Source organism: Triturus cristatus, chromosome 9, assembly GCF_964204655.1.
Source record: "Triturus cristatus chromosome 9, aTriCri1.1, whole genome shotgun sequence".
In the NCBI taxonomy this organism is placed as follows: Eukaryota; Metazoa; Chordata; class Amphibia; order Caudata; family Salamandridae; genus Triturus; species Triturus cristatus.
The window spans coordinates 25812619-25826744 of NC_140592.1; the positions used below are offsets into that span (position 1 = coordinate 25812619).

The 14126-nt window shown below is 46.4% G+C and overlaps 1 protein-coding gene across 2 annotated transcripts in view; it reads right to left on the reverse strand.

The window, feature by feature from the left end:
- The window catches only part of CIDEC (cell death inducing DFFA like effector c), a 105735-nt gene that overhangs the window by 68334 nt on the left and 23275 nt on the right, over positions 1–14126 (reverse strand). Inside the window, exon 1 of one of the 2 annotated variants that reach the window (XM_085624281.1) lies at positions 3568–3801. The exons of the other annotated variant lie outside the window; for it this stretch is intronic. Coding sequence (XP_085480407.1) covers positions 3568–3578 — 11 coding nt within the window. The 5' untranslated portion in view covers positions 3579–3801. Of the gene's footprint in view, positions 1–3567; positions 3802–14126 lie in introns of those variants that run through there. 2 annotated transcript variants of the gene reach the window in all.

The following is a 14126-nucleotide window of genomic DNA, read 5'->3' on the forward strand; positions in this document are numbered from 1 at the left end:
AACCATTTCTTCTCCATCCAAGCCCCTTACTCTCTACTTCCAAACCTTGTCCTCTCCATCCAAGTCCCTTACTCTCCACTACCAAAACCTTGTCCTCTCCATCCAAGTCCCTAATTCTCTACTTCCAAACCCTTTCCTCTCCATTCAAGTCCCTAACTCTCTCCTTCCAAACCCTTTCCTCTACGTCCAAGTCCCTTACTCTCGACTTCCGAATCCTTTCCTCTACATCCAAGTCCCTTACTGTCTACTACCAAACTCTTTCCCTCCATCCAAATCCCTTACTCTCTACTTCCAAACCCTTTCCTCTACGTCCAAGTCCCTTACTCTCGACTTCCGAATCCTTTCCTCTACATCCAAGTCCCTTACTGTCTACTACCAAACTCTTTCCCTCCATCCAAATCCCTTACTCTCTACTTCCAAACCCTTTCCTCTACTTCCAAACCCTTTCCTCTACTTCCAAACCCTTTCCCTCCATCCAAGTCTCTTACGGTCTACTTTCAAACTCTTTCTTAACCTTCCAAGTCCATTACAGTCTACTTCTAAACCATTTTTTAACCATCCAAGTCCCTTACCATCTACTTCCAAACCCTTTCATCTCCATCCAAGTCCCTTACTGTCTACTTCCAAACCCTTTCCTGACCATCCAAGTCCCTTACTGTCTACTTCTAAATCATTTTCTCACCATCCAAGTAACTTACTGTCTACATCCAACCCCTTTCCTCTCCATCCAAGTCCCTTACTCTCTACTTCCAAACCTTGTCCTCTCTATCCAAGTCCATTACTCTCTACTTTCAAACCCTTTCCCTCCATCCAAGTCCCTTACCTCTCTACTTCCAAACCCTTTCATCCCCATCCAAGTCCCTTACTCTCTACTTCCAAACCCTTTCATCCCCATCCAAGTCCCTTACTCTCTACTTCCAAGTTCTTTACTGTCTACTTCATAACCTTGTCATCTCCAGCCAAGTCCCTTACACTCTACTTCCAAGTTCCTTACTGTCTACTTCTAAACCCTTTCCCTCAATCCAAGTTCCTTACTCTCTACTTCCTAACCCTTTCCTCTCCATCCAAGTCCCTTACTCTCTACTGCCAAGTTCCTTACTGTCTACTTCTAAACCCTTTCCCTCAATCCAAGTCCCTTACTCTCTACTTCCAAACACCCAGCTTTGTGCTGCAGAACTCGCGCACAGTGGTCTCTGAAGCACGGAGTGCAAGTTCTGAAGTTCTCGCTCAGAGCTTCTGGATGTTTACTCTCTCATCTTCTGAGCACCCCATTCTGGGCTTCTGAGCCTCCCTCTCCCCGCTCCTGAATCTCCCACACTTGGGTTCTAAACATCGTTGCTAGCTTCTGAAACTCCCACTCCGCTTCTAAATCTGCTCCCCTCACTTTCTGAACCTCCTGCTCCCCGGTTCTGAACCTTTGCCTGTTGGTTTCTGAACCTCCTCCTCCTGCTTCTTTACTTTCCCTTCTCAGCTTACTCAATCGAAGCTTCTAAAGCCCCCACACACACCTTCTGAACTTCGCAAGCTCAGCATCTCACCCTTCGCTCAGCATCTCACCCATCTGCTCTCAACTTCTAACCCCCCCCCCTCTTGGCTTCTGAACCCCTGCTCCTGGCTGCAGAATCTTCCCCACTCATCTGCGGAGCATCCTGTTCTCCACTTCCAAAGCTCACCCACTTTGCTTATCACTGCCCTGCTCTGAGCTTTTGACTCCCCACGATCTAAGCTTCTGATCCTTCTGCTCATAGGGTTTGATCCCCATGTTCTCAGCGTCAGACCCCCCTCTAGCTTCCCACTCCCACGCTCTCAGCTTCCCTCACACCCGGGCGCTCGGCGCCTCTCAAGCCCAGGCGCTCGGCGCCTCTCAAGCCCAGGCGCGCGGCGCCTCTCAAGCCCAGGCGCGCGGCGCCTCTCAAGCCCAGGCGCGCGGCGCCTCTCAAGCCCAGGCGCGCGGCGCCTCTCAAGCCCAGGCGCGCGGCGCCTCTCAAGCCCAGGCGCTCAGCGCCTCTCAAGCCCAGGCGCTCAGCGCCTCTCAAGCCCAGGCACTCAGCGCCTCTCAAGCCCGGGCACTCAGCGCCTCTCACGCCCGGGCACTCAGCGCCTCTCACGCCCGGGCACTCAGCGCCTCTCACGCCCGGGCACTCAGCGCCGCTCACGCCCGGGCTCTCAGCTTTGCTCACGCCCGGGCTCTCAGCTTTGCTCACGCCCGGGCTCTCAGCTTTGCTCACGCCCGGGCTCTCAGCTTTGCTCACGCCCCCGTGCTCAGCCACTCATGCCCCCGCGCTTAGCTTCGCTCACGCCCCCGCGCGCAGCTTGTGTAAACATCCTGCTCCCAGTTCTAGGTTTTCTGCTCTCAAATTCTAACTTTCCACTCCGCTCTTCCACACCCCACTTTAAGCTTTCGACTCCCCACAATCTCAAGTTCTGAACCAGTCACCCCAGTTTGTCATTGCCCCTCACCAGCTTTCTGAATCCGAGTGTTCCACTTTTACCTGCGGTGTCCCCAAACCCAGGTTCTAGACCCGGCGGCTCCTTCTCCGGGTCCCCACTCTTTGCTTTTACTTTCCCCATTTCTGCTTCTATGAGGTCATTCTCTTCTACCTCAATGCCTGATTTTTGTAAGACTCAAGCCAACCCGGCAGTGAATCCAGTCCTTCTGAATCCTCATCTCACCTACCCCTCTTACTCCCCACTTATCCTCGGCAAGGGCCAGAGGCGGCAGCGACCTGTGCACGAGGCAGCAGTAAAGAAACACGATTTCAAAACGCCGACAAGACACCGAGTGATTTAAATGATGGTTGAGAGACATGGCCAAGTCAAAGTCTATTGGGGTGGGGTTGGGGGTGTTCCATAGGTGCTGCAGTATATACCATCGTGGGGGGAAATAAAAAAAAAAAAAAAAAAGGGGGGGGGAAAAAATAAAATCAGATGCCCTGTGGGTTACATAGTGCAGGCATTGTATGCGAATCGGTGCCGTTCAAGAGGGCGTCCTATAGTAATTCATTTACCCTCTCCACTCACTACCATCTGGACAGCCCTGGAATCATAACAGGTTTGCTGACGTGGTCTATGTTGGAAGCTTGCTTACGACTTTTCTTGATTTCTTTTACGCTTGAAGGGCCAGAGAGCGCCACGAAGCAGACATCGGGCAACATGTGGCGCTGAATGAAAAATATGAACTCGATCATTACAATTTAAATACATTTGGAGAAAAAAATACCTTAGACGGTAATCAGAAAGCGTGAGAGGAGGTTGAGATGCACTCTACAAGTCAGATAAAAGCCAAAAAACAGACAATTCTCTCGAAGCTCATTGGCTGTAGGGTTGGGGAGGAGGCTCTGGAGGAGACATTCTGCAGATGTGGTCCGTTTTCTAAATGTCTGCCTGGAACCACAAAGTTTTTCGAAAAATAGACAAGTTCCCGTTTGAAGAAGCAGACAGGACCTGTGCACCCAGGAGGATTATCGTAAACCAGGGCCGGTGTTGCCCCACACCAGAGACATGAAATGCCAGCTCAGCCCGGCCAGACTGTCGCAAGACAATTCAGGATTTGAAAAACATACTCACATTCCAGACATTTTGAGGCGATTCCAAGCGGATCCCGGGCCCAATGCGGAGTCTTAGAACAGTGTTCGGAAATCAAAGCTATTTCGGATATATAAGCTTATCCTGCCGGCACGCGCCCTTTGACTGAGGGAGAGGCTGGCGCAATCAAATGAGGGGCAAAGGGCGTCTGCCAGCCTGGCAGCTGTTGTGCAATGCCCCATGCAGATAGAGTGGCGCATTATTGTCGACATACAGGGTGGCAGGACAGTCTGTAGTCACCGTTATTACGTCAAAGTCACGTGTTGGCATTTACCATGTTTGGTTCGAGCGAAGGCTGTGTTATTGACTCAGAGAGAGGAAATGTGACCGCTGCTCAACTGATTGGAGCTGGTACAGTGCGGACAGAGAAAAAGATGCAAGTCAATTAGAGAGAAAGAAAGCGAACAAGATAGAGACAGCAAAACAAAGAGAAAGTTGAGGATTGATAGACACGAACGGAAACACAGAAAAGAGAAAAACAGGAGAGAGAGAAAAGGATAAAGGAAGTGAGAGACAGAAAAAAGGACAGAGTAAGAAATATCAATAAGACTGTTAAAGGAAGAGCAAGGAGAGAGAGGGAACAGAGACAGATAGAGAGAGCACAAGTGTGAGAGAGAGCACAAGTGTGAGAGAAATGGTAAAGAAAGAATTAGAGACAGCAAGAGAGTGTCTAAAAAAAAAAAAAAATCTGAGAAAGTAACAGAGAAGGAGGGGCGGGCAGAAGGAAAGGGACCGGTAGGCGACCCTACAGATTCTTTGCAAGGACTCACATCTTTCACAAGTTGACTCCATCCCTCCCTACTGCTCCTTGCTTCCCCTTCTCTGCCATCGCCACCTGATGCTCCGAAAGCGACTCAAGAGATCTGTGAAACCTTCTTTGTTTGTTTTCGGTCAAATCTTACCGATTTAACCCCTTCCCCACTCATGACGGAACCACTCCGTCATGAGCCACGGTCGCCGTGTGCTCATGACGGAGTGGTTCCGTCATGCTGCGGCCGTTGGCGGCCGCGCCGCCCACGCGGCGCTAATTCCCCACCTGTGCGGGCGATTAGCGCCGTGGGCGGAGTCATGACGGAACCACTCCGTCATGAGCACAGCTCAACCGTGGCTCATGACGGAGTGGCTCCGTCATGAGCACCGCGCCACCGCGCTGCCCCCAAACCCCTCCCAGCGCTGCGGCGGAATTCCCGCCGCAGCGAAAGGGTTAATACTGTTCTACTTATGTTTACCTCTCCAGCGTTTGACTACAGGGGCTCCCCTTTACTTTCCCCTCCCATGAAGCACATAGGGTTATGTCTGTAGGTAAGATGTGGGAGATATTCCTCTCGTATAGGTTTTTATATTCACTTGTGTATTCACATATGACAGTCACGTGTTATACACTTGAACCACGTGTGCTTAAAATGTGAGTAGTGGTGTTTGCCTTTCCGTTAATGACCTTCATTCCTTATAAGTGCTAGGGGGGGTGTTGTTTAATCTTTTTTTACAGGGTACTAAAGACCCCTAAACAGCAGAGAGTGACAAAGGTCACCCCACCGCAGGTTTTCTCTAAACCACAATGTTGGTAAGAGTGGAGCCCTGTATATATTGAAGTATCTAGGTCCTGATGAATGCCGAGTACCACTGTTGACACAAGGCAGAAACATGTCGACCCAACTCTACACGGCGAGGGGTTAATAACTTCCCCATTTCGCCGTGGACTTGTTTTTATACACCATACAGCCTCCTAGATCATTAAAAAGTAAATGAGGTCACTGTAATGGTTTTTACCTTCACTCACTCACTTCGGGCCCCCACTTAGTTAGAAGTGCATCCCTGTGGTCAGGTGTATGCCCCCCCCCCCTCTATCAAACAGAGTTTTTAGAGGGCGAGGACTGGCCAATGATGAAGCATGACCCAAGGTGGTGTGTTTGGCCAGTCCTAAACTTTTTGTGAGATGTCCACACTCGCATTACACTTCTGAGCACACTTTAGGTCATTTTAAATAGGAGCGGCCCCATTTGTGTATAACAATTTGTGTTGGAGGCAGGCCGTCTCCGATTACCCTGGTGAGCCTCTAGTTCCCTTCCCCAGTGACTCTGGGGCTAGTATGCATTTAAAGCTTCACTCCACCCCTCACCCGAGGGCCGTATCCCATGAAACCTTCACTCCACCCCTCACCCGAGGGCTGTATCCCATTCCCGTCACAACTAACTCACACACTAATGACGTTACCCGCTGTATTTTCCTCAACATTAAACACAAAGAAATAAAATGTTAATGTATGTGTAGGTCCTTAAACAATTTAATAAGTTTCTACTCCACTTTCCGTTTGTAATCCAGGGTGGGGTGGCTTCCAGAGCGGCCTGGCAGTGCCAGAAGGGCTGATGTGACAGTTCAATGTGGGCTGTTTTTCTGTTTGTGAGCCTGTGTTGTGGTCTGCTGGGCTGGTTTCTACTGGTGACTTGTGTGATATGACTGTAAACATGGCCAGCAGCAATGTCAGAAGCACAGTCTCTCCCTCACCTCGCAAAACACCTGTACAGCAGCTTTACAAACTCAAAACTGCGCAGACAAATGTGGGCCACTTTTTGTAGCCATCTGGTTTGCTCACTTGGGGCCCTTTTCCATTGGTGCCCGGCTCCACTTCCAGTCCCTGTCTGACATCGGTTAACAGCCGTCTTTTGGCTTCGGTCTTTGTCCATCTGGTCTCCTGCAGGATGGGCAGTCACCGGTCCTGCGCCATCATCCCTTTGCAGAGAGTACCGCGCTTGCAGAGCTTGAAAACGAGGCACCTGGCGGTCCTGGAGGAGCCCATCATATAAAGTGCAAGTGAGGGGAATCAACAGACACAGGCTGCAAAGTCACCGCACATGACTCACTGGTGCCTGCTGCACAGCGACACATCTGTGCCCCACAGGTTCCCAAGTGCTACCGTCACTTAAATCTTGAACCGAGAACATACATACGTGCCTCCAGTTTACACGGGACTTCTCTTAATGTGCTGCCCATACATCCCTGTACCAGGTTTAGGAAAAGCCACCTATTCAAATACCGTCCCCCCAATATTGGCCATCACCAAGCCAAGTTAATGTATTTAGAGAAACACTGGTTTACTGCTATGAATTCACACTTACCTACCTTGATAATTTAGTGGTGGGCATTTCCACCATAATGTTGTCGTGTGTTCCGACACGGCCATTGTCGTTTTCACTAGGTTAGCCTAAATATGCATGTTGTAGGCCGCTTTTCGTTTAAACAGGTTACCAAATATCACGCTTGGTTTTGTGCCACGTTGTATTTTCACACATAGTAGGCACAAGCTTTTGTATTTAGTTATTTTCCTTAGATTTAGTCTGAACAGACTAGGCACGATCAAACTTAGCTCCTTGTTATTCTCTGTGGTCAGACACTAGCACCTAGACATAACAGACACGCAGCTGCGGTTTTAGAAAACGCATGTTTGGTCGTATAACCAGGGACTAGTTATAAAAACACAGAGCAGAGACCTGCAGGCAGAGCAAAGGTCCGGAGACAAGAGGGCAGAGTCAGCTTTGATGTAGAGCAGCTACCTATGTATGCGAAGGTATGGGGTCCGCCACTCAAACCCAGAGATCTATAGTCCATAATCTATAATCACTTAGCTTCTGTAGGGAGGGTGGGTTTAGGGAAATCTGTCAGCTAATATGACAGGGCTCTTCATTGCATATGGTCTGCTAACCATGCCGATGACACCACCTATCTGTATTCTAGTTGTGGGACAATTATTGCAGATCAGAGCACGACAGCTTAAAGAAATATTGTAAACTTCCTTTGTGTCTCTTTTCTGTTTATTGTGGACAGGTACGAGCGAGAAAACAAAAGGGGAGGACCTGCTACTGCGATCCCCGGAAGAGTCGAGTGTTGTGTTCTGGTGTGCCAAAGCAGTGGTCTCTCTGGAAAGAGTAGGAGGGCAAGTGAGGCACTATAGCCAGTCGGATTCGAGCCCATAGATACGGAGGTGGTGTGGAGACTCAGTCCCTACATGCCGATCTTCTATGGTCCCAAGCATCGCTCTGTTCCAGAGTAGAATCCCTGCAACAGCGTTTATATAGAAGTCCATGGGGTGGGGGTGACTGTCGGTGCAGACAAAATGTTTGAAACAAATTTGTCAATCCCACAAACTTTTGGAAGGGTGAAGGGGGCACAAAACACTACAAACATAAGCAGGGGCTTTCATGAACCTCACCAAAGGGATTCGGTATTTTATAAATAGGGTTTCTCTTGGGATTTAAGGAAGTGAGGGGATTTGAAAAATGAAATAAGTGAGTTGGAGGCAATAGTTTCCCGTTTCATTAAAGCTTTTGAAATTATATTTACATAGTGAAAATATCGACGTAATAAAAATGCCCAAAGTATCGATGAAATATGTAGAATGTTTAACGTGTTCCTATCCATGATATTACATACTTGTTATGAACCCTACTGGGTGTCGAGTACCTACTCTCTTCCTGCACACTTGGCGTGTCCAGTACTCCAGTACTGCCAGTTCCAAGGACTGGGAAGCATTTCTGTGGTACACTCATAATTCATTTACAATAGCCGGTGCGCGCTTGGCCCCAGCTTGTGAATTCATCGTACCCTAAGGGGAGCCTGCGCCCTCGCCGCCCAGGGTAAATTTCAGTTTGCCGTGCTGACCAATCCTAAAGTGCATGAAAGCAGCTTTCAGTGGTAGAACTGTCTAAAACGCAGAAGGTTTGCGCTTCCCTGTCCCCTCACTGCCAGGAATGGTTCTTGCAGGCATAGTTTGGACTTCTGGCTGCGTAGTTGAAATAAACGTAGTGTACATTTAAAGCTGGAAGACTTTATATTGTCATACCAGGTTGCTAGGTTTGCAGGGTGGAGAGTTAATTAAGAATAATTAATCAATTATTTAATTGATTATTTATTATGTTAACTGTTATAATTCTATTTTAAACATATTGTATGTGCAGGCTGCTGGCTTTGTCGGGGTATAGGGTGGGAAGTTAACTAAGCATTGATTCAGTAACAATCAATTGGAAACGTATTTATTATTTGATTATGTAAATTGTGTCATTTTATATTCTAGTTATATATTAGGTGTGGGACGTTGGGTTTGTAGGGGTACATGTGGTATGTTAATAATTTATAATTTGATATAAATTAATTGGGTTAGGTTTCATATATGTTATGTGTTGCAGTGAAGTACTTTCATTACTGTTGCACACACTTGAGTGGGAATAGTAAATTACATTTTTCTGAAGTCCAACGCTTTCTCTACTGTTGAACAGACTGGAGTGGGACTACTTTATCTATAATTCTCACACTTCAATTTTTTTTTAATATGGTTTAAATATAATATTTATATATTTTTTTTTAAATAATATTTTTGTAAATGTTTTTTTTCTATACTTAAACAATTTAATTATTTATTCAATATTTTGCATTTGTTTTGTTAATATTTTATATATATGCTTTTATAGTAAAAAAGGGGAAAAAACAAAATATAAGGTATAATATATATTTAATAATTGTGTTATATTATATACCTGTATATATAAACATAGACATTTGTGTAGGTTTATAAGTATATAGCATTAAATATTACTTATATTAATGTTATATATTCAAATAGTTAAGATTTACTGTTTTAAACAATAATATAATTTTCACTGAAAAATGCAAAGATGACAGGGGCGTTATTGTTAGGCTCAGATTTCACTCATGCAAAAATTAGTGAAATTCAGCAATTAGAGTTAGCTGAGCTAGCTATAACTGATGCCCTGCAATGCACGGTTTAGGACCTTGCATATTACATCACTCATGACATGGTAAGTGAATTCACAGATTACATCACTGATGACATCTCAAATGACATCAATGATGACATCATCCAAAGAGTGTGAGTATTATCTACAGGTTTATGAGTGTTAAACATATGTACCAAGGTACCACAAAGGTAAAATTAGTATCCTTTGTGTACTACTAATGAGTGATACAATTTCTAACATATATTATGTGAGTGGCTGTGTGACTGTGTGTATCCGTGAATTAGTGGGGGTCCGAGTGCCTGCAAAGGTGTATAAGTTGGTGTGTGAGTAGCTGTGTGGGTGAGGGAGTGAGTGGATGCATGGGTGTCAGTGGCTGTGTGTATGAGTGAGTGGCTGTATGGGCGAGTGTTTGGTTAAGTGAGCTGGTGTATGAGCGGCTGTATCGTAGAGCAAGTGTCTGTGAATGGATGTATGGGTGAGTGAGCTGATGTGAGTGCTTGTATGGATGTGTGAATGGGTATGTAAGTGTTTGTGTGGGTGTGCGAGTGCTTGTATGGGTGAGTGAGTGATTTGATAAAAATTTATATCGCGCAAAACAATAACCAGAAGGTATCAAGGCGCCTAAGAATACGATCAATAATTGAAGCAAACATCCTTACATATAGGCCTGCCGAAAGAGGCAAGTTTTAAGAGCACTACGGAACTTCTGCAGGGAGGGCAAGGATCTGAGGTCAAGAGGAAGATCATTCCACCATTTGGGGGCCAGAGTGGAAAAGGCCCTGCCACCCCATTTAGCTCTTCGTATACGGGGAGCTATAAGAAGCAATTTCCCGGCGGAACGCAAGTTCCTTCCAGGAGTGTAATGGGAAATGATAGATCCGACTCCTGAATCGCTATTTTTGGCAAAGGCTCTATATGTCATACATAGGATTTTAAACCGTATTCGGAGTTCTACCGGTAACCAGTGCAGCGTTTTCCTAGCCTCCATGGCCGAAGAGCGTCTGGGGATATCCAGAACAAATCTGGCTGTGGCATTTTGAGCTACCTGTAAGCGTTGCAGGAGGCTCCTGTTTAGCCCCGCATACAGCGCATTACAGTAGTCCAAACGTGAACCAATGAGTGCGACAGCAATTTGCTTTCTGGCCTGCAAGGAAAGGTATTTCCTAATCCTTCGAAGAGTGTGGATCAGACCCCAGCAGGTGGAGATGGTCCTACTCACCTGTTTGTTCATATCAAGGGCAGGATCTATCAGCACCCCGAGATTCTTAGCAGATGTAGTGGGGGGGGGGGGGGGGGGGCGAAGGACACATTCCCAATGAGTCAGGCCACCAATTGGCTGACCAGATGTTTTCTTTCCCTCCAAACACCATCACCTCAGTCTTCTCCCCATTCAGTTTAAGGGAGTTCTGAATCATCCAATGACCAACCGCCTCCATACAAGATCTAAACTTGGAGGCGGTTTGCACATCTGAATGGGAGAGAGAGACGAGTATTTGGGTGTCATCTGCATAAGAGACTACCTCCATCCCGAACGTTCTTATTAGTCTGGCTAGAGGGGTTACGTAGATGTTAAATAGGGTCGGGCTAAGCGCCGACCCTTGGGGGACCCCACATAGCACAGAGCGGGATGGAGATAGGAACCCCCCCAGCTTGACTCTTTGTTCCCTCCCAACGAGGAAAGAAGTCAATAGATCTAGAGCTGCGTCCTTCACCCCCACATCCCTCAGGCGTGATGTAAGAACTGAGGGGGAGAGGGTATCGAAGGCCGCAGTTAGATCAAGTAGGACCAGGAGGGTGGTCTGGCCCCCATCGACTGTCGTGCGGATTTTGTCAAGCACGATGGTAAGGGCTGACTCGGTACTGTGTTCCCTCCTGAATCCATGTTGGGAGGGGTCCAGGCAGCCCGAACTCTCCACAAAGACAGCGAGATGCTTGTTAAGATGTGCCTCAAGCATCTTCGCTGGAGCCGGGAGCAGCGAAATTGAACGGAAATTTTTTAAGACTTCCGGATCGAGAGAGGCCTTCTTTAACAGAGGTTTCACCGCTGCCTTCTTCCACTCCAGAGGGAAGATGCCATCTCTGATGGCAAGATTCATTATTTCTAGCAGCGGTGGTAGAAGGGTCTCCCTACACTGCTTGATGATTTTCAAAGGGCAAGTATCCAGGGGCGAGCCGGACTTGGTCTCATCAAGCAAGATCTCCAGATCGTGCAAGGCCAGCTGGGGAAAGGAATCCAGGGTGCACAGTGGGGAGATGTCAGTAGAGGAGTGGGTGTGTTGAGAGGCTGTATGGGTGAGTGAGCGGGTCGCCGCAACAATGGGACTACAATTCCCGGCAGCACCAGCGGCGGCGCGCGAATCACGCACGCACAGCGCCAGGAGGCGCATTTAAACAGCGCTAAGGCCCACTACGCGGGAAGCGCGCGGGCGTGCGCCGGGCTAAGCCCGGGCAAAGGGCGGGCCGTCTGTGGCCTTCCGGGGCAGGACGTGGCTGGGCTGGGCCATCTCCCTTAGATCAAATTACCTTTAAAAAAAATTCATGTTAATGATATTGTAACGCTTGACTGCCAGTAAAGCGGTGCTTTATACAGCTCGATTTCACGTGACGTAGTAAGGATGGGCAAAACTACACCAATGTCTACTCGTTCCACCGCAAGAACTAAAGTTCAACCAAAAACCCCTTTACCAAGCCTGACAGCAATAGACAGGATGCTACAAAAAACTATAGGGGTAGTTGTCAATGCTATTGAGAGCACAGAGAGGCGGCTGTCATTACCTCCTAGTTTGCGTTTGCCAACTCAACTTACCCAAGATAATATTACACACGTGAACACTACCTTGAATACGGCGTACTCGCAGGAATCAATTCTTATGGATTCATATGCGGATTTTTCTGCCAAAGACTCCAACTGTGTTATTATGTCGCAAGTTACATCTCCCGCCGAGTTTATGAGTCGGGAAAATAGGTTGTCTCTTACTCCCAACTTACGGTTAAATGAGGAATCCCCCATTTTAATCAATGTGTCAGATAATTTGGAGGAGCCAACTAATTGTATAAATAATGATATTAACACAGTAGGATCGATACATAATGTGACTTCCCCCACAAGGATTACAAGGGAAAGGCTGAAAAACGAAAGCTGTACCAAATAGGAATTTGCGCAATATAACTAAAAATAGAGGGAAATCAAAAAAAGGTAAGCAGAAGAAATCTGTACCAATTTCTCTAAAAGAAAAAGGGGAGAAAAGCAAGCCACAACATAGTACAGAAACGTCCAGTAATGATGCTAGGCACACTGTGCAACAAGGAACTACATTGACAGATTTGGTAGACTTTATGATAAAAATCGAGCAGTTAATGAAATCACTTGTTTTGCCAGTAGTAGGAAGACTAAAAGTAGAGGGTCTAGAAAAGCAGGGAGTAATTAATTCTGACACACTGGAGCACCGGAGTCTATTAATTAGGCCTATAGCTGCCTCTAATTCTAGAAAATCAGATAATGTTGTTATTGGTGTTTCAAAGCCAGCCGAATCCACAATACCAGCGGTAAGTTGTGATAAGGGTCGTGTACTTCATACCACACCCATAGGGACTAACTTGTCAATCCATAGGGATTCTGGACATAAAGGAGCTGAGAGGGAGACAGGTAAGGGACCCATAGGGAAGGAAGGTACGACAGACTTGATTGCGACTAATCGAGATAAGGTTATAAATACCTATGATAAGGCCAAACACATACACATTGATCTCCCCCCCCCCCCAGTCAATTCCTTACACAGTGGTGTTGGCAGGGGTGCCAGAGCTGAGTAATGGAAAGGGAGAAAATTACCAAGAACTGAAGAACAAGGTAATGCATTGGCTGAATTATAATAGACCCTTACCTGGACAAACACGAGTGGAGATTTTAAATGTTAGGAAAGTACATTGGATTGGTCATAGGCAAAAAGACTTACCTGGAGATTGTATAATTGTAAATCTCAGAGATAGAGGAGCGGTAAGTTTTAGAGGTCACTGGGAATCTAATTACGATATAGGCAGAATTCAAACTGTAGATTTGACCTATTTTTACCCACTAATGAACTTAAGGGGATCTAACACGTGGTATCAAGGGGAGTATAGGTCTAGATATAGAGACAAAGTCATCCCCAATTTTGATATACCACTAGCAAACAGATTTCATATCCTGCAAGGGCTAGAAGATATTGACTGGTCCACTGATTTAATCCCCAGTGGACGGCCGGAGTGTGAGGACCGAGGGATGGAAAGTACCACCATAGATACTGAGACAGACATGGTGGTTGATATTAGAAAGAGGCAAGGTCCTGTGTGTCAATATAGCCCACAAATTGAGGTACCTCAAGGGGAAATAACATATTCAATTAGCAATACTGACTTAGTGGTCGGCCAGACAAACGGGGAGGCATGGTCATTTCTGAGTTGGAATATTGCAGTGTTGAGATCCAAATTGGGTAATGAAAATTGGGAAAAGTTGTTAAGTAACTACGATGTCATAAGTCTCCAGGAAACCTGGACAAAAGAACCAGTACACATTAACGGATTTAAAACCTATTTCTCCCCAGCAGTTAGCTCACCTTATGGTAGGGCCAAAGGAGGTTTGTGTACTTACGTTTCAAATCTGTTAGTAAGTACCAAAATTGAGTTCGTTTTTAATAATACGTATTATCACATTATTAGGATCACAATTAATAAAGGGATGTTCTTAGTTTTGGTTAATTTTTATAATAATATTCAAGGAGAGGACATAGATGACGTCTTTAGATTATTAGGAAG